Source organism: Haliotis rubra, unplaced genomic scaffold (genome assembly GCF_003918875.1).
Source record: "Haliotis rubra isolate DU_JTF1 unplaced genomic scaffold, ASM391887v1 Scf125, whole genome shotgun sequence".
In the NCBI taxonomy this organism is placed as follows: Eukaryota; Metazoa; Mollusca; class Gastropoda; order Lepetellida; family Haliotidae; genus Haliotis; species Haliotis rubra.
Genome location: NW_025765170.1, coordinates 768,034 through 790,473, shown reverse-complemented (window position 1 = coordinate 790,473; position 22,440 = coordinate 768,034). Strand labels below are relative to the sequence as shown.

Here is a 22,440-nt window from a genome sequence, read left to right as displayed (position 1 = left end):
GTCCTTGCTGGTAATATTTGGGTTCTGTAAAGTACTGAAATGTGGTGTACATTCAGTAGTGTTCATCCAGATAATTATTTCAGAGTGAGTGAGCGAGTGAGTTTAGGTATATGCCGCACTCAGCAATATTCCAGCAATATGGCGGCGGCCTGTAAATAATCGAGTCTAGACCAGACAATCCAGTGATCAATGAGCATCGATCTGCACAATGGGGAACCGATGACATGTGTTAACCAAGTCGCGAGCCTGACCACCCAATCCCGATTACTTCAGAGCCTGGAATGAATCAGTGGTCATGTGGACAGTGTTCATGACTGATGGGTGAAATAACACACACTGTTGATTTACTGTAGGTACGTTCTTGGTATTTTGTGTGTCTCTCTGGATGCAGTATGTCAGGATTTCTGATTCCATTCTGTACATTTGCGCATCACTTCAAACCCTGAAAACTGACTTGTTCAAATAGCTTTCATAATGTATTTCAAAGTTACAGTTTATGTCAGGCAAGTACCATTCCACAATCCTACTAAAAATGCCATGTGCTGCCCTGTGTCTTGAGAAGAAATTTCACATCTCGGTGTTGTGTTACTGTATGATAATATTTCCTACATTCACAACGGACATCAGCCTGAGATGTTCCTAATAATCTCCAAATCTTTGACACTTGTGTTTTCATGACTATCATATGGGAACAATGTTCAGAATCTGCAAAAGCCACTTCATTTGTGTTGGCCAACATCTTTCATACACTTTTTTGACTGTTTACATGCAAGAGCAAAATGAAATAACCTGACCCTTCTTGAAGGCTAAAGTCTAGTCTGATCAACTAGCAGCCAAACATTCAGTGTTTTCAGATCTGACTGGTGCTGAGTATCCAATGCTCAGATAAGTATAATTTGGAACATATGGAATTATGAAAATCAAAATTTCAAATTGCTTAAGTATTCAGGCAACAAATACCCCACAATACAAAATCCTAAGACAATGAATGTTCACTGACATTGCCAAATACTGAAGTTATTGATAATTGTCCATTGCACTCTATCTCAACAGACATGGCCTCACTTTGGAATGCTATGATGTCACACTGGAATGAGATGATGTCATGCTACAACAGATGTCATGTGCTTTCGTGATTACTGAAAAGATCTGGTTAAAATCAAACTTCAGATAGATATAAAATCAAACTTAATACTCAAATAATTTGGGATTAGTTTCACAGATGGTATTGTTCCACATTTAATATTAAGAAAAAACTCTTACTAAAAATATATTCAAAAACAGTGAAAGTGTGAAAAATCTCCAGGATCCAATGGCACTTAACAAAGTTTCTCAATCAGTAAGATAGTCAATCATTTGTAACAATGTTTTCCAGTAAACAGAATGCTGCATCTACGATTTATGCATCCTTCATATCAGTTACACGCTGTGTTTGACTCATCACACAGGCAATCTTCGCTTAGTGTTCAAATTGTTTAGCCCACAATATGATGTCTATTGCTTCCAGAGAATGAACAAGGACATTCTCTGTGGTTTCCTCAAATCACAAATACTTGTGCTTCTTACAATGGACATCTGTTTCTTGACACTTGGTTGAATAGCTATGCGATTACTCTGTTAAAGTGCTTCAAATCCCAGTTTTCTCAATGATACTCTTTTGAATTGCTTCATAACCTAAGTTTCTTGACAACTGCTGAAGAGCTTGATTTCTGATGATGTGCTTCAAACACAATTCTTTTGCCAACTCCATTGAAGTCCTTCAACACCCACATGACTTGATGACTCAAAATGCTTCAAAATCCCATCCTTTTGAAGCAGTGAATAAACACCTGAATATTTTGCGTGATCATTACTTCAATACAACCTTGTAAAATTCCTTTGATGCTTTGTAGAACCTGAATATAAATGACATATTGATGACAGTATACCATCAGATGGTGAAGGACGCTTGGCAGTTTCAACCGTGGACACTGCTGGTTACCTGTGTGGCAACCAGTCCACATGAACAGCCTGGTGACCTACACTGCATACATAAAGTTTTGCTGGTACACAAATCTCGGCGTTGCGAAGGGTGAGAACCATTCCACAGAGAAGGGATGACCAAATACAGCCTTGATGCTCAGCCACTTGGACTTCCTATCCCACGTTGCCTGCTCCTTCTTCAGCTGCTCAATGCCCTGAAACAAATCATACAAGTGTGAGTGAGTGAGTTTAGTTTTATGCTGCTTCTAGCAATATTCAAACAATATCACTTTGGGAAACACCAAAAATGAGTGAGTGAGTGAGTTTAGTTTTACGCCGCTTTTAGCAATATTCCAGCAATATCACTGTTGGGGTAACCAACAATGGGCTTCATGCATTGTACCCATGTGGGGAATAGAATCCCGGCATGAAGAGCAAATGCTTTAACCACTAGGCTACCCCATTGCCCCTCAGGTAAGTGCGGCATATGTAGTAAACTACATGTATAACAAACACACTTACAACAAACTGACAAACATAGCAGACTGGACCTAGATTTTCAAAGCTCTCTTAGCACTAAGATAGTCGTAAGTGCCATACATTAACATAACGACTATCTTGGCACTAAGTGAGCTTTCGACAATCTAGGCCCTGGCTCCTTGGACCCTGCCCTTTCTGTATGTTTTAGTCGAAATGTGCACTATAAACCAGGCTCCTGATCCACAAAGCATTCGTAGCGCTACGACATTCGTAAGCTTATGGTAAACTATAGAGTTACGATCGGTCGTAACTATGTTTTGTGCTGCTGCATTTAAGAACAGGTGACCAAGCACAAGCACAAAACATCAACGGCAGTTACCATCCATCTTTATTACACCCTGAAACAGATCCATTGGGCATATTTGGCAGAATAGAGGTGAACTTGTAGGAATGTGCCACTGAAGTCAGCGTAACACCGTCGTCTTTGCAAGAAGGGTGAACATATCCTGTCTCACTGGCAGTACCCCCAGTCACACAATTAGCACAAAAAAGTAGGCTGTATACTGCCTGAAGCAGCCAAGCAGTCTCCTGCCTTGTGATGGCAGTGTCATTGATACCGGTATCTCCATACACAACCAAGGTCAGAAAACAGATGGCATCTTCATCCTACCAAGTTACAGACCAAACAGGTTCAAATGTAGGATATGACTGGAAAACTGATAGGTGTTTGTGAAACAACCACACAAAATCCAATCTTTTGACTGGCATTAAGAAGTGATACCATAAGGGGAAAACTATGGATGTCAATTGTAATTTGAGGATATTTCGGAGTAAATTCTTATGACTGACTGAGTTTAGTTTTACGCCGCTTTTAGCAATATTCCAGCAATATCACTGTTGGGGTAACCAACAATGGGCTTCATGCATTGTACCCATGTGGGGAATAGAATCCCGCATGAAGAGCAAATGCTTTAACCACTAGGCTACCCCATTGCCCCTCAGGTAAGGTCGCGGCATATGTAGTAAACTACATGTATAACAAACACACTTACAACAAACTGACAAACATAGCAGACTGGACCTAGATTTTCAAAGCTCTCTTAGCACTAAGATAGTCGTAAGTGCCATACAGTAACATAACGACTATCTTGGCACTAAGTGAGCTTTCGACAATCTAGGCCCTGGCTCCTTGGCCCCTGCCACTTTCTGTATGTTTTAGTCGAAATGTGCACTATAAACCAGGCTCCTGATTCACAAAGCATTCGTAGCGCTACGACATTCGTAAGCTTATGGTAAACTATAGAGTTACGATCGGTCGTAACTATGTTTTTGTGCTGCTGCATTTAAGAACAGGTGACCAAGCACAAGCACAAAACATCAACGGCAGTTACCATCCATCTTTATTACACCCTGAAACAGATCCATTGGGCATATTTGGCAGAATAGAGGTGAACTTGTAGGAATGTGCCACTGAAGTCAGCGTAACACCACGTCTTTGCAAGAAGGGTGAACATATCCTGTCTCACTGGCAGTACCCCCAGTCACACAATTAGCACAAAAAAAGTAGGCTGTATACTGCCTGAAGCAGCCAAGCAGTCTCCTGCCTTGTGATGGCAGTGTCATTGATACCGGTATCTCCATACACAACCAAGGTCAGAAAACAGATGGCATCTTCATCCTACTAAGTTACAGACCAAACAGGTTCAAATGTAGGATATGACTGGAAAACTGATAGGTGTTTGTGAAACAACCACACAAAATCCAATCTTTTGACTGGCATTAAGAAGTGATACCATAAGGGGAAAACTATGGATGTCAATTGTAATTTGAGGATATTTCGGAGTAAATTCTTACATCCTTCATCACCTGCTCCTCATATTACAGAATTCGAACCCGTTAAGATCCGGGTTAGAATTGGTCTTCAGTAACAAACCCATGCTTGTTGTACTGACTGACTGAGTTTAGTTTTACGCCGCTTTTAGCAATATTCCAGCAATATCGCGGCGGGGGACACCAGAAATGGGCTTCACATATTGTACCCATGTGGGGATTTGAACCCGGGTCCTCGGCGTGACGAGCGAACGCTTTAACCACTTGGCTACCCCACCGCCCCTGCTTGTCGTAAGAGGTGACTAAAAGGATCAGGTGGTCAGGCTCCCTGACTTGGTTGGCACATGTCATTGTATCCCAATTGCGTAGATTAATGCTCATGCTGTTGATCACTATATTGTCTGGTCCAGACTGGATTATTTACAGACCGCTGCCATATAGCTGGAATATTGCTGCGTGCAGCGTCAAACAACCAACCAACATAATTTGATATCCACAACAAAATCAAACAAATGACACAAAGTAAAATTTAATTAGATACACATAATGCATATTCTGAGAGGAATACTAATGGAAAACTGCGCAAATTCATTCAACAAAAAGTGAAAAAAATATGTCAAACAAGCTCTAACTCTCCCATTAAGCTAATCCTATCCTGGACAGAAGGCATGTTTCACAGGTTAAACACCATATCCATCCATTTGTTCTCAATTCAACATTAAGACAGAAGAAAAGGATTTCCTCACAGACAAATGAGCTGTGATATTCCCTACACTGAAAATACCTCTGAAATTCCCATTACGCTGAAGTTAAGTGCATAACAAGCCTGAGGGATCCACAGACATCAAAATGTCGTAATTAGCATTGTTTGGTAACAATGTTTTCAACAAATACTCCAAGGTAACGTAAGGGTAAAATTACCTTCAATAATTCCTTTGTTCAAGAGAAGACAAGATTAGAAATATCTCATGCACTAATTCTTAAGCCCTAGTGCATTCAAACTATCGTGCCATCGTGGCTTTTGGCAAAAATGTCGCATCTTTGATGTTCAAGAAGCAACACTCACTCATTTGGAAACCAAAAGGCTCCGACTTCATTACGTAATTAGAAATCCTCCTAAAAGTAATAATTACCTTTGAAAGAAAAAAGTAAAGCCTGTTACAGTAAAATAGAAGATTGACTTGATGCTACCTGAATAATTTGTTCTTCTGCAAAAAGTAATTAGTCACCAATGAAGGGGAATTCTGCAGGTAAATAGAGGGAATGGTGCCTCATTACCAGTAATGACGCTAAGCCTTTCAAGAGTTGAGCTGATGCTATAGAGGGTTTGCAGAGTTAGTGAGTGAGATGGGCTTAGCATCACTTTCAACCGTATCCCATTCATCATCAGTTCTATGGAGAGAGAGTCTGTGGGTTTGGTTCAAAGATTCTTTGAACGTGTGTTGTTTCAGTCACATCTTACCGTATCATCTTAATGAGGAGAGGTGAGGTGAAATGGGGTTTAATGTTGTACTTAAGAATATTTCACTCATATGACGACGTGTATGCGTGTGTATGTGTGGCTGCTACTAGCCCAGACTTAAGCTGGTTTTATAGTGCTAGCCCACTGAGATACCATGCCACAGTTAAGCATGAATACCCCACTCAGACACATTATACTGACTCCAAGCTGACCAGTCCTTGTTTTACCCATTAATGACAAGCACCAGGCAGGGACCAACAAGTACCATATTTTAATGTCTTTTGGTATGACGCGGCCGGGGATCGAACCCGCGACCTTGCGCTCTCGGGCGGACGCTCTAACCACTACACCACGGAGGCGGTCAGTCATCATAATGAAGGATGAGGAACAGAATGATGCAGGTCTTCGCTGTTTACAACTCTGATTGAATCCATGAGCATGGTCCTGACAAACATAGAAACATTATCAGGATGATTTGAACTCACAATCATGTCTCTGACACGCTAAAGGATGCAAAACTGCAAAACAAACTGCAGTGCTTTGGACAACAACCACCATCAGTGCCCCATCACCAAATACAAGGTAAGCATGAAGTGTTGCAGGTTGTAGGGTGGTGGGGTAGACTCACTCACTCACTCACTCACTCACTCACACTGACCCATGAAGGTCCGAGTTAGAATATTGATCTTCAGCAACCCATGCTTGTCGTAAGAGGCGACTAATGGGATCGGGTGGTCAGGCTCGCTGACTTGGTTGACCTGGTTCCCAGTTGTGCAGATCGATGCTCATGCCGTTGATCACTGGATTGTCTGGTCCAGACTCGATTATTTACAGACCACCGCCATATAGCTGGAATATTGCTTAGTGCGGCGTAAAACAAAACTCACTCACTGACTGTAGTGTGAGTACGGTTCTATGTCACTTATAGCAATATTGCAGCAACATAACAGAAAGGAAACACATGCTGTACCCATGTGGTGAATCAAACCATGCCTTTTGTATTACAAGGGAAAGCCTTAACCAGTACACTACCACGCTTCCTAGCATGTGGCAGACCTGTGAAGATCCAGGTTAGAATCGGTCTTCAGCAACCCATGCTTGGTATAAAAGTCAACTAATGGGATCAGTGGTCAGGCTAGCTGACTTGTTGACACATGTCATTATATCCCAAGTGCTTAGATTGATGCTCATGCTGTTGATCATTGGATTAATTACAGCCGGAATATTTAACTGAAGTATTGCAGAGTGCAGCATTAAAACAACAAACAAACAAAGCATGTGGTACGACATTGGTGTATTTGCCTTGATGAGAAAGCACTCTCAGATCAATCATTGTTCTGGGTGCCGAAACATATGACATCCTGGAATGGCCAAGGGAGGCAGGTCTGATTGACAAATTAAAGCAGTTTCGATCAATGGGCCAACTATGACCAAACAGTCAAGGAATGGCTTGTATGGCTACTGACCTCAACATGATGATAATGTAACTTCAGCTCTTGTGTCCAAAAAGTTTTCAAATCCTTTTCTCACTCTGATTACCTTTGTTTTGAGGGACGGTGGGGTAGCCTAGTGGATAAAGCGTTCGCTCATCAAGCCAAAGGCCCAAGTTTGATTCCCCACATGGGCACAATGTGTGAAGCCCATTTCTGGTGTCCCACGCCATGATATTGCTGAAATTTTGCAAAAAGCGGCGTAAAAACCAAACTCACTCACACCCCTTTGTTTTGAGCGATATAACTAGTTATTTTTCATCAATTCTTCAAAAACAAATTATATTTTTCTATAATTACCACTCGGGAACTAATATCACGACAGGATCAGTCCATGTCACGTGACCTTTGACCTTGCAAATATTGATGGATCTGTCTGCCGATTGAAGTCGACTTGTGTTTACACGACATGTCTACTAATTAAATTTGGGTTAGATCCATGAATAATCGTTCAAGCTTAGCTTTCATCAACAAACTTCTCTCACAGAGGCAAAAGTAATAAGTCCTGCAGGTGACCTTTCATCTCCTTAATACTGACTGGCTATTCCGGCCATCGAACTTTACGAGAGACTGTTGAAAACTCAAATTTGATGAAAAGTCATCTATATTTGTTCAAGTAATCATCCAGAGCCCAGTCTTGGGTCAGCTACAGTTGAACCAATGACCCAATGTCACATCCATGACCTTGTGTGTACTGTCAGATTCATCATTAACTCTACATGTGACTTTTCTGCCATTTGAATTTTACTGAAATCAATCATTATATTTTATTATCATCTAAGGTCATAAATACCATGGAACAATTTGATTTGCATTAATTAAAATTTATTTAAATCCATCAAGGTAGATATAAGTTATCATCGGCACCGGGCCCTTATGATCTGAATAAATTTGGGCAATTGTGCAGCTTCATATCAAAATCGCAAGAATGACATGGATTATGTAAATTGTGAAATCTCAGCTCAAACAAATCTAAAGAATCTTTTAAGATGTATTCCTACAATTGTTCATTTTCTTCAAGACTAAAACAGGAACCAAAAGTGCTTTGAGACATTTTTATGACATTCTTACTCTGTTTCTTTCAAAAAATGTTCCACTATCATTCAGATACATCATATCACTATATAATATTCAAGTCCATATGCAAGATTCTCGATAGCATTTGGTACCAGTCATCACACAGAAGGATTATCTTCTGAATATTCATCTAACAGCAGCATGATCAAAGGTTGTCAAATTCAACCTTTCCCAAACAGACTCAAATGTAAGCCCTTTTCAAGGCATTTTATTGAACTTAACACCTTTTAAAGGTCACATGCAACCAAAAAAATCAAACATAATTAAAACACAATTATCACTTATTCATCACATATAATATACATTGCTGGTTATGAAAAAACATCAAAATAAAATTATAAGCGTACAATCGCAAATCAAAAGTGCAAAATTGTGTACTTGGGTTTACTGCCCAAGAAACGAAGCAGCCGGGATACCGAACCCAGTCAGAGCGGGTGGGTGTGCACTCAAGTGTAACGGCTGGTTCATTTGCAGATGCCCTCACGGCTCATTGTGTGTGTATAGATAGAGATGTTGGGTTTTGTAAATACATGCTCATTTTTTGTGTATAACATTTTGCAATCAACAGACATCAAAACATGTCATGTGTACAAGTATCACACCTGCCTGTCTGTGTAATTACATAATGTGACAGAGACCAACTCGGGCCATAAATCAATGCGTTTAGTTTATGGTGTATAGCCTGGTAAGTGTTAAGTTCAAATTGCATGTGATCAGTGATTGAAGTTGTGTAATGAATATTGCCATTAGCAGACGGGCAGGCAGACACATAGGTGCCAATAAAACAGACTTTGAGTTTTGTCTGTGACAACGACATATCTATATCACAGTTAGAAATTCTGTCGACGCTAAATAATGACATTGCTTTTAAGTATCGAACTGAGAAAGTGACTTGGTAAGAAGAACGTGTGGTGAAATAGACAAATGAAATTATATAAACAGTTAAATCGGTAATCTACTGTAATAACATATCAAAAGCTCGCGCCTGTGAAATATCAACAAAACATTAGAAAAATAGCTCACACCAAAGCCTTCACCAAATATTCACCGGACAACCCGATTCCAAGCTCCGCGAACCTATTTCACTGCACATGTGCTATGAGCGCAGCCCAGCTGTTGAAACCACTTCAATTCCCCCAAGCTCTGGGGGAAGTTAGTGAATTGTTTGAACTACGATTTCGCGCGGTTTTTTCATCGCGGTTTTATTCAACTTTATAAGTTGAATTTGAATTTTTGATGATTTGTTTCGGTAAGTCCATACCGAAAGGTATCAGAATCTGCAAAGTTGTGTTTTACGTTGCATGTGACTTTTAAGTCATTTTAATAAATCCTAATACCTATTCAAGCTATTTTATTGAACTTAAACAACTCATCAAGAATGACTCAAGTTGTATTTTGTATCAAACTGAACACCCTTTTAGGCAGATGCATATACATATATACATCACCTTTGCAAGGCCAGGGTGTGAATTCAAATATGTTTTAAACCTTAAGACTTTTTGATAATGAAATAACATGTAAAGAACTATATTTTGGAACTAATCAAATCATAGGATGTGCAACAAGTCACACCAAACATAATGATTTTTTCGCATACAAAATAACTTGAAAATTGTCGTAACGTTGGAGGTGCAATATTCAACAGATCTGTAACTGAAGTAATATAATGAGGTTTATGAAATGGTTTAATATATATGAGGACTTGTTTATGTATGAACATATGTACTGAACACCAAGTGGTCCTACGAGGCCTATGGTGAAACCATTTCAAAGTTTTGAATTAGAGCATGGATTGAGATGATGATGTATCAAGGATAGGTTTTTTGGGTGTTTTTTAATTCAAATGAGCAGACAAGACTGTTTGACTGCTTGAGGTTAAAAAAGTAATTACTTTGTAAATGTGATGGAAACATTGGAGCCATATACTTTACTCTGTCTCTGTTGACTGTCTCAATATATCATAGCCTCAAGGTCTTCACTGACTTCTGTGTACCTAATGACCCAGCTACGGAACATTTCAGTTTCTTCAAGTTACAGCATCTCAGTCAAAAGTAAATCAGGTCAAAGACGTTTACCATCTTTTTGGAACACACAAGACGTGTGTGCTGACAGACCAAAATCATACACAGAAAAGGGAAGTAACTCTGCACATCAAATAACAGATCCAAAATTATAAACCTTGATAAAGAGACACAAACTGTGTGCATATTTAAAACAAAACCATGGGCAATGGGGTAGCCTTGTGGTTAAAGAACCTGTGAAGATCCGGGTTAGAATTGGTTTTCAGCAACCGATGCTGGTCGTAAGAAGCGACTAATGGAATCAGGTGGTCAGGCTTGCGCCGAGCAGTTGACACATGTCATTGGTTCCCAATTGCGTAGATCGATGCTCATGCTGTTGATCACTGGATTGTCTGGTACAGACTTGATTATTTACAGATCGCCGCCATATAGCTGGAATATTGCTGAATGATGCGCTTTAACAACCAACCAATCAACCAATTGCGGTTAAAGCGTTCGCACATCACAACGAAGACCCAGGTTCGAATCTCCACATGGATACAGCATGGAAACCCATTCCTGGTGTCCCCTGTGCATGATGTTACTAGAATACTGCTAAAAGCGGCATAAAACCATACCACTCACTCACATCAATATGACAAGCTAACACTCGACCCACTGTGCCACTGCTCCACAACCCCAAACAAACCAGGTGAAATCATTAACGCCAAGCAGGCCCAGACGCTGTTTACCTCCAACTCATGAACACCTAATCAAGTATGTAATCTGAAATTCGAAATGAAATTCACCATTACACTACAAAGTCCCTCCGAGAGAAAAATAGTTCATAATGATATGTAATTACTACCGTATCTGCCCATACTAGCATTCTTGAAGAGCCATAATGAACAACTTCCTTGTCAAATTGACTGGATGGGCCACTTAAGTGATTCAATGGCATATTTCCGCTGCTAAAATTCCCCTTTTCTTGAAACTATTGCATGTTATTGTCAATTTCCTAGGAATTCATCATGAGGGACGACATTTTATTCGGACATCAAAGCCACATTTAACTTGATATGAAGATTTATCACCTTGTAAATACCCATTACAAAACTGTCCTGAAAGATGATCAATTGGCATACATAGGATGATAGTAAGAGAGAAAAGAATGCAGTTACATTTCCATAATTGCACAGTGAAATATGACATAAACTCTTAATGAGCATAGTATTGAAATATATCTCGGTGCAAATTAACCATAACAAATACTGATCCTATTCTAATAAAGCATCTAATTTGAAGTTTTATGGCAATATGGTAATTTCATCAAATAAAATGTCATCAAATGCAGAGATTTAAACCTCAAATTGTTCGTGTACGCCATGAAAGAAGCAATCGATTACAATACAAGGAGTATTTCAGGAACCGTTTCTTATCTGGTTCAGATCTATGCATTTTTATTGAATACATAAAACTTCAAAGGTTTGGGGGTATTGACTTTGATGTGTATGTATTTGGGTATTTAGTGATTTGACAGTTAAAGCTGACATAGTCAATGACAGTGGATGTATGCGCAGGAGAAGAAGGAGTCCTGCCAAAGACGTACTTCATCGCCTTGACGACAGGGTGGCCATTTTGGTCATAGCTATACGGCATCTAAGAAGGTGTATAGTTTGAATACCACAAATGGTCATCAACATGGCGACTCTCGCACCTTAGACAACTGAGACAAACCAAGATTCAATTTCAGAGCCATAGGAGTTGGCCATGCAAAGGAAAACAACTCTTCACAGATAATTATGGCACATTAGACGACTATGCCAAACCAAAATTCAAACTCTTGACCACAGGTCCCTGGCAAGCCCAAAGGTCACAAATTACTTCTCCAAAGATGGCAAACCTTATCAAAGATTCAAACTCATGACAAACAGTTTCTAGCAACCAAAAGCGAGACAACTCTGCACCGCAAGGGAGGTGGGGTAGGCAAGTGGTTAAAGCGTTCGCTCGTCACGCCGAAGATCAGGGTTCAATTCCCCACACGGGTACAATGTGTGTGGCCCATTTCTGGTGTTCTTAGCCATGATATTGCTGGAACATTGCTAAAAGCAGCATAAAACTAAAACTCACTCACTCACTGCACAGCACATTTTGCTCCTCTATGACCACTGGGCTAAACCACTATTCAACCACAGTATCAAAGTTTTTTTGCAGCCAAAGGGATATAACTCTGCATGTTCCATCACCTCACTCAAACTTGTTTGATATAAAACATGTGTTACATGGCCATACTTTTACAACACAGTCACATTTGTCTGAGTAAGATCAAAGTTTAAGCAAGTCAAGTCCAGGGCATGTTCCTGGAGTTCTTATCACGGAATTCACTGAAACATAAGTCTTTTTGATTTCATCAAAGGACTATTTTCAAACATCACTGAGTCTCACACCCTTAGACACATAAAGTCAATAAAGACTATGAACAGAACTCATTACAATAACAAAACACTATTCATCCATCATTACACATTCCAAAAAACTATTTCAATAACTGACAAGTTTTAGGTGCAATATTGACCGATTTATGGCTAATTAAATTCTTTACTGGACTAGAAACCTTCCCAACTCAGGAGGAAACCGGGAACTATCAACCGGAGCAAAGAAAATCTTTGATTAACCATACACGACAGTAAAACAATAAACCTATGCCAATTTATCACAATAAAACAAGCCATTTAGTTACACATGCATCGTTAAAACCAAAATGGCTACATAGAGCATGATAATATGCTACAATATCGCTCCAGAGATTCAGATTTCGAGGATTTCCTGGCAATAACTTGCCAATGATGTATGTTATTGCACTCAGCTGTCGCTACCAGCTTGAGTTTATGTGGCTGAGATAAAGACGAAATCTTTTAAGAGACCACTATCGTATGGCAGCCATCTTTGATCTTGATGTCTAAAAACTTTGTGAAAAACTTAGCAAAGACGAAGCATTAATTTGTAAGTTTGATTTACATACAAAAGATCATCATGAGGCAAGACCTAGAATTCGATATCCTATGACATAATTTTTTTTGTTCTATCATTTGAGAAATGAAATGAATTCGAAGGAAAGCAATCACGGTTTCAACATTGATCTTTTGTTTTCACATTTGCAGATGAAATAAATAACTGTTGGAATGCATGACATAAATTCTCCTGCAAAGAAGGATGAGAAAAAAGCAGTATTCTATAAACATTGCCATGATAACCAGAAAATACATCACTGTCAGTTTGGATTAGGTTTCATCATGGTGAAACACCAACTAAAGAATTGTTTAACTGTATGCCAATTTCAACATTGATAATATGGATCATGAAAAATTACCTTGACTTTAACAATCAATCTTCCATTTCCTTTCAAGAAAATCTAAAACTAGTAGAGATATATTGCCTTGAGTAAGAAGATTTGACTTCCAAGGTGTAAATACATCACGCTCCTGTTAAGACACTGGCACGATGTTTCTATTAGACATTACATCAGTCTAAATACAATTTGCAAAACCTTTCATGAAGACAATATAACTGAGTGAGTATGGTTTAGGCCGGAGTATTTCAGTCCTGTCACGCGTGTCAGCAAGATGAGGCAGGAAAGTTCAATAGATGCAAGTTGTAGACATTTAACCGCTTTGGTGAAGGATACCAAATGTGTATGGTGCTGACAAAACAAAACAAAACATAATCATAGGTTCCTGGCAGGCTCAAGGGAGGCAACTCTGCACAGCAAATACAGGCGCCTAAGATGACAGCAACCTATGACCCACTAACTACCTGAGTGAGTGAGTTTAGTTTTATGCCGCTTTAAGCAATATTCCAGCAATATCACGGTGGGGGACACCAGAAATGGGCTTCACACATTGTACTCATGTAGGAATCGAACCCGGTCTTCGGTGTGATGAGAGAATGCCTTAACCACTAGGCTACCCCACCGCCCCTCTAACTACCTGAATTTTTCACACTGTTTACAAATGGTTAGAGAGACATCTGAAACTACTAACCATTGAAATATTGTACTCTGAGGTAAAATCTCCCAAATATCACAAATTCAAATATGAAACAAAATCTCATGAAATCCACAATAACTGCAAATCTCCTGAAATCTTGGGAGCTTTGTTGCTGTTTCGGACACTTAAAACCAGCCGATTGATTGGCCCTTGTCATTTATAAACATCTTATGATTGGCTTAGTCAACAAATCTCAAGTCCAGCATGTCGCAAAATCAACTACTCAGTGTCAAGCATCTAAAGATGCAATTAAGTTTTTTAACTGAAACAAAAGCAAGGGGTAAAAAAGAAAATCTTGCAGACTCTCCAATTCATGGATTTGGTAATCAGCAAAGCAAACAGCAAGTGGAAGCACGAGTCAATTACTGCCATGCTGTCATGCTGGAGAAAACATTGACCTGGGCAAACAGTTTTTTCAAAGAAATGTGGTCGGTATTATTTCTTGGTTGTTTTTTACTGAAATAGGAAATTAATTACTTTTGGAAGTGCATTCCAAAAAATCAAATTCAATTACGGGAAATATGGTAAATATTTCTTGACAGGCACCCTTACATGCCATGCTGAGAGAAAGGATCACCTTTCTGAAAATGATCTGACTTTTTGTCATGTAGTTATTTTCTGTCGCCCTGAAAGAACATGGTGTTGTACAGTCGCCATTGACAAGATGAACCAGTGAAAATCTGTGTTAGAATTGGTCTTCAGCGACCAATGCTTGTCATAGAGAGGCAGCTAAACAGAAGGTAAGCCTGTAGTGTTGTAGCTTGAAGTGTGATTATGGCTCTATGCCACTTGTAGCAATATTCCAGCTATATAAGTACAGAGAGTGTTAAGAAAGGAAACACATTCTGTACCCATGTGGTGAATCAAAGCCATGCCTTTTGCATTACAAGGGAAAGCTCTAACCAGTACACTACCACGCTTACTCTGCATGTGAAGATCTGGGTTAGAAGAATTGGTCATCAGTAATTCATGCTTGTCATAAAAGTCAACTAAACAGATTGGTTGGTCAGGCTCGCTGACTTTGTTGACACATGTCATTGCATCCCAATTGCGTAGTTTGATGCTCATGATGTTGATCACTGGATTGTCTGGTCCAGACTCGATTATTAACAGACCCCCGACATACAGCTGGAATAATGCTGAGTGTTGCATTAAACAAAAAAAACAACCTCACACTTGGTGACTTCGTTGATTGTTTGTTGTAAGAGCCAGATATGGATTGTTGTTCTTACAGATCACTGGTTTGTCTGATCCAGACTTGACTACTTGTGGTGAGGTGCTTGAGAATATTTCGCTCATATAACGACGTGCATGTGTGTGTATGTGTATGTGCGGCTGTTTGTACTAGCCCAGACTGAAGCTGGTTTTATAGTGCTAGCCCACTGAGATATCATGCCGCAGTTAAGCATGAATACCCCACTCAGACACATTATACTGACTCCGAGACGACCAGTCCTTGTTGTACCCATTAATGCCGAGCGCCAGGCAGGGACCAACAAGTACCTTATTTTAACGTCTTTTGGTATGACGCGGTCGGGGATCGAACCCGCGATCTTCCGCTCTCCGGGCGGACACTCTAACCACTACAGCACCGAGGCGGTCCTCTTGACTACTTGAAGGCCAGTGTCATTTTTTAACAATGACAAATATTGCTGAATACTGCCGAATAGTTATGTAAGCAGAATTTCTGCTGTTCACAGTGAAGCTTCAGTTCAATATGCCCTATGCTGAATTCAGTGAAGTTACGTCCCTTTGATAACAGTATCTACCAGACATTGGTTCGAATTCAATATTACCGAGTGTAGCGGTGAAAAACACTCAAGGGAACCAGAACCCTCTTGATGTCCAAACCTCAGTTCAAACAAATATTCATGACAGAAGACAAAGGGAGGTAATTCTGTAAAGAAACGCATGACAAAAAATCGCCTGTAAAGAAGGACAAGAAAACAGCACAACTTCATCAGCTCTTGATCATCAAACCATCCTTGACTGACATGACAGAGTCCTCCTCAAATTTGCAGGCATCTTTGAAAATTTAAAGGAATTCGAAAGAAAGCAATCACGGTTTCAACATTGATCTTTTATTTTTACATTTGCAAACGAAATAAATATCTGTGTTGGAGTGGATGACAAAGATTCTCCTGTAAAGTAGGACAAGATTATAGCACGATGTTTTTCAAACATTGCCAGGATAAAAATAAAACACATCATTGTCAGCATGGATCAAGTTTCATGACAGAAGACAAAGGGAGACAATTCTGTAAAGGAATGCTGCCAACTTTATCAGCTCTTGATCATCTAACCACCTTTGACTGACAAACCGCCTCCGTGGTGTAGCGGTTAGAGTATCCGCCCGGAGAACGGAAGGTCGCGGGTTTGGTCCCAGGTCGTATCATACCAAAAGACGTTAAAATATGGTACTTGTTGGTCCCTGCCTGGCACTCGGCATTAATGGGCTCAGAGTCAGTATAATGTGTCTGAGTGGGGTATTCATGCTTCACTGTGGCATGGTATCTGTGCGGCATGGTATCTCGGTCAGCTGGCACTATAAAACCAGCTTATGTCTGGACTAGTACAAGCAGCCACACATACACACAAATGCAGGTCGTCATATGAGCAAATATTCCTAAGTACGATGTTAAACCCCATTTCAAATTTCACCTTGACTGACATGGCTTCCTCCTCAAATTTGTAGCCATCAAACCACAAAAAATACATTCTTCCCAGTCATACTGACAAATGAGCTGGTCATACAATGCATTTATGTATGACAATGTAACAACAGGGACAAATTGCTGTGCAAAGACTAATTCTGTGTCAAGGAAAATGTCACCTTTAAAAAACATCGGATATAGTTGCTCGCATAATTGAACAGTTTAATGGCAAATGGTGCATATTCAGGGCCACACGCACACAATGTATAGTTGGTGCAGTGTAATATGTTACTTGTACTCTTCACTCATGAAGGAAGATCCAGAGAGCATTGAGGACCCGTCTCTTTGCTTTAAAGCCCTCTCCGATAATGTTGTGATAAGGGAATCCAAAGAAATTAATCCCTCTGAAAAAAGGTCTCTAAGAAGTGGACGCAGGAAAATGAAGGAATAATCTAAATTATGGGATTTTTTGTTAAATTACTACGAAATTGGATGCTTAAAAAAATTGACAGAAGTCAACAGAAAATCTTGTGAAGCACTCAAGGATGTAGAATGGTTTTATGGAGACAAAGTTTGGGACTCCGAGTGTTCTCCGAATCAATGCATGTAATCATGACTATTTGCATCGGCAAACATGATCAATATGAGCTAACCGTACAAATGTACATGACTCGGTCTAAATTCACTAGTTAGCTTGTTTTTTTAACAAAGTTGATTCTGACAGAGTTATACTGATGCGAAAAACATTCGGATTCCTTTAAATTTAATTTCCTTCAAAAAGCCTGAAAAATGTTGTGTTGGACAACTTTCTTCTATTTATCATGTGGATGAAATTAAGTCAAAGGATGATCTTTAAAACGAATGCTGGGTTTCGGATTGATTTTTCAATTTTAAAAAATTGAAATTATTTTGAATTTTGTTAAAGGCTTGCTGACAGAGTAAATGAAACATTTTCAAACAAAAAATTTGTGATTTGTTTTTAATGAAAAACTGATAATGCTTCTTAAGCTGTTTCGTGATGCCCATAGGGCTTTTGAAAAAGTGAAATGACAGTCGGTGAGGAGTTTTCTTTGAGAACAATGTCGAAAGTTCATTTGTTACAAATAAAACAAATAATGGTTTGATCCTAAAGTGTCAAAATCACAATAATCTCAAAAATGTCATGCCATTAAATTGACACTTCCATTTTCAAGTGAGTGAGTTTAGTTTTACGCTGCTTTTAGCAATATTCCAGCAATATCACGGCAGGGGACACCAGAAATGGGCTTTCACACATTGTACCCATGAGGGGAATCGAACCCGGGTCATTGGCATGACAAGCAAACGCTTTAACCATTAGGCTACACTACTCTCCCCCCATTTTCAAGTGAACTGATTTAGTTTTTCTCAACTTAAGCCTCCCTCAGGAGGAAAGATTTAGTGTTTTGCAAATCATGACGTATTCATTTCTTTTTACACTTGACAAATAGACTTTCTACACTGGTTTAAAGATTGGATTATGAATCCTGCACAGATCTGACAAGCATTATTTGATCTTATACTGAATCAGAACAGAATTGTTGTTGAAGTATTTATGTTTCATAAATAGGGAAGTTGAGTAGCCCAGTGGTAAACGCGTTTGTTTGCGATGATGAAGGCCCAGGGTTGATTATCAACTTGCGAAGCCTTTATCTTGCTTTCCCCAAGTGATACTCCTGGAATATTACTTAAAGCAGCAATACTCTTGCACGATACTTCAAAAAATATTTTTAAAATTCATTTCCTTTTTTCATATATGGCCATATACACCTGGATAACTTGGACCAATTTAAAATCTGAATAAATTATGAATTAACAAGGAGAATGCATACATTCTATCAAGTTTGTTTTTGTTTGTTTGTTTTTTAAAGCCATACTCAGCAATATACGGCAGTGGTCTGTAAGTAACCAAGTCTGAACCAGAGAATCCAGTGATTGACATAATGAGCATCAATCTTTTAAGTTCGGATACAATATGTGTCAACCAAGGCAGCAAGCCTGACCTCCTGATGCTGTTAGTGGCCTCCTATGATAAGAATGGGTTGCTGAAGACCAATTCTAATGCTTTTTGAACATAATCCATTTTTCTCCCAGTTATATCCAATAAACAATTTTTTTACCCAGCACCATTGAAGAATCTATTTATTTTCACTATTAACACAACATTTTTGACATTTGGGAATTTTCCACAAAACAAACAATTCATTTATTCAATCCTGCCAGCAAAATATTCATTACAAATACTCCCCTGTGGATCCATAAAGAAGGTAAGGCAATATATAACACTTTACATCAGTTTCTGTTGACAGTGAAGTCAGTCATCATCTCAAACTGAAACTGCAGCAAGACATCTGGATTCGGAGACAGAACATTCGCCCACAGGATTCTTACTCAATTCTGACTGTAAAGGTGTGACTCCCTCAAGATGAATGGCAGTTTGTCCAATGATAGATTTGAGAATAATCAATGACTAGCTCCTGATACCATTTCTCCAGTGTTAAATCATCACCCAACGTTGTCAAGTGTGTCCCAGGAGTAAGTCATTTAGTGGAATACAATTTCCACCAGGTCAAGAGTCATTCAGTTCAACTGTGGTCTATGCATTATTAGTTCTTTCTCTGTTTGTTAGCTAACACCGACTGACGGCAATATTCCAGATATATGACATCATCCTGTATTTTATTTTTTTCTGTAGTTTAGCACCTCAGCAATATTTTTGCTACATGGCAGCAGTTTGTAAATAACCAAGTCTTGACTTGCCAATCCAGCGATTAACACATACGAGCATAGATCTTCGCATTTGCAATATGATGACGTGTCAATAAAGTCAGCGAGCCTGCCCACCCGATCCCGTTAGTTGCTCGCTACGACAAGCATGGGTTGCTGAAGACCAATTCTAAACCAGATCTGCACGGTCTATAAATAATCTTGAGCAGATTATGCAGTTAATATCAACAATTCATGGAGTCAAGCCAGATGGCATACAATCACCCAAATCACTGAACAAACTATTCATGGAGTCAAGCCAGATGGCATACAATCACCCAAATTACTGAATAAACTATTCATGGAGTCAAGCCAGATGGCATACAATCACCCAAATCACTGAACAAACTATTCATGGAGTCAAGCCAGATGGCATACAATCACCCAAATTACTGAACAAACTATTCATGGAATTCTGAACAAACTATTCATGGAGTCAAGCCAGATGGCATACAATCACCCAAATCACTGAACAAACTATTCATGGAGTCAAGCCAGATGGCATACAATCACCCAAATCACTGAACAAACTATTCATGGAGTCAAGCCAGATGGCATACAATCACCCAAATTACTGAACAAACTATTCATGGAGTCAAGCCAGATGGCATACAATCACCCAAATCACTGAACAAACTATTCATGGAGTCAAGCCAGATGGCATACAATCACCCAAATCACTGAACAAACTATTCATGGAGTCAAGCCAGATGGCATACAATCACCCAAATCACTGAACAAACTATTCATGGAGTCAAGCCAGATGGCATACAATCACCCAAATCACTGAACAAACTATTCATGGAGTCAAGCCAGATGGCATACAATCACCCAAATCACTGAACAAACTATTCATGGAGTCAAGCCAGATGGCATACAATCACCCAAATCACTGAACAAACTATTCATTTAGTTGTCCTATACGACAGACACTGAGGTTGCTGACGACTTTTTTCTAACCTTGAATACCCTAAGTCTGCAATGCATCAGTTTCACACTCCTATACAGCACAAGTTCCAGTTATATCACAGTATGTCAGCATTAATTGTACAGAAAGCCAGGAGTGAATCCCAGACACATGTATGGTTCTGACAAATGCAGATATGAATCAATAATCATAGGTTTCCAAGTATCACCATCTACGGAAAACATATATCAACCAATATTTCTTTGAAAATCCAACTTTGCATAAATTCGCTCAGCTCATGCAATCCACTGATATAAAAACAATCCAAGCTACAGCTATATGTTCCTGTACAAAGTGTCCAACGCACGTCGGGTAACCTCATGAACTTTAAAACTAACTTTATGCATGCAATGTACATTATCAATCGATTGCAACACTGTATTTTGGGCCCGAGGCCTTATACTGTAATAAATCTGTCTGTCTGTCTGTCTGTCCAGTTTCTAGCATGCAGGACCCATGAAGATCCGGGTTAAAATGAAAATTCAACAACCCATGCTTGTCATAAGAGGCGACTAACGGGATCAGGTTGTCAGGCTCGCTGGCTTGGTTGACACGTGTCATCGGTTCCCAATTGCGCAGGTTGATGCTCATGCTGTTGATCACTGGATTGTCTGGTCCAGACTCCATTAAATACAGACAACTGCCATATTACTGGAATATTGGTGAGTGCGGCGTAAAACTCAACTCACTCACTCACTCACTCTAGCATGCAGAAGGAGTCTACATCTGACACTAGATAACAGACTCTACATATTTCAAATATGTTAAACACAGCATACATACATGATACATCAATATATCACAAGATGCAACTGGCAACACTGCAGGAATATAGCAGCAGATAGTGTTAAGAAGTGTATCCACAACTGAATTTCTTAACATTTGGACGAAACTTGTAATTGAATACCTCAGAAAAGATCTTCTTACGTAAACATTTACAAGAGAAGACAAAAAGATTGTATTTGCTTGTTCCTAATGTTTCTTTGCTTCTAAATCTGTACGAATCTGAATTTTAATATGGTCACCATGGCAGCCTAATTGAAAAAAACTATAAATGAAGTAATTCAGCCACCTTTCAACAAAAAACATTCATCATGTACAAAAATAGCCAACCCGATACAACAGTGCTGACCACATGAGGGGAAAATCTGCCATACAATCCAAACTATGGTTTATACGCATCAACACAACATTTCACTCAAAAGGTCAAATTTTCCAATTCTGTCACTTTAATGCCCAGATTGTATTCCCCAAACCACTCCGCCTTCAGTAAATGCCACCCTAATACCAACCCTAAACATTAACAAGTAATTTCATCACCAAAAAATGCCCATTTACTTTGCAGTCTTTAGAGAGGAAGTCAAATGCTTAGTCCCCCGAACTTGTCTCTTGCAAATGAAGCCCTGCTCAGGATTGGTGACTCTGTCGTCCCGGGCTTGCTTATCCTGGCTGTCATCACTTCCCTTCCCATCAGGCCACACTGCAATCATCCCGATGGACCCCCGACCAATTACACCTCGCCACTTCCTTGTGTTACAGGGAGCTGAGCAGGCACTCTCTTAATTGTCAGCTTTACCTCAGGAACCAGGAAGGGTTTTGTCAAAAGAGTACCTTCTTAATAACAGTCCAGGGCTTGCTTCTACCTGCTGCACTGGTGGCCGGAAATTGCTGACAAATGCTAATAGGCA

General features: G+C 39.5%; 1 protein-coding gene across 4 annotated transcripts in view; it reads right to left on the bottom strand.

Annotated features, from left to right (window-relative positions):
• Nucleotides 1-254: 254 nt before the first annotated feature.
• Nucleotides 255-22,440, bottom strand: part of LOC124266358 (palmitoyltransferase ZDHHC3-like) — a 115,663-nt gene continuing 93,477 nt past the window's right edge. For all 4 annotated transcript variants that reach the window (XM_046701166.1, XM_046701168.1, XM_046701169.1 and 1 more), the window contains one exon: nt 255-2,177. In XM_046701166.1, coding sequence (XP_046557122.1) covers nt 2,019-2,177 — 159 coding nt within the window. In that variant the 3' untranslated portion in view covers nt 255-2,018. The remainder of the gene's footprint in view (nt 2,178-22,440) is intronic.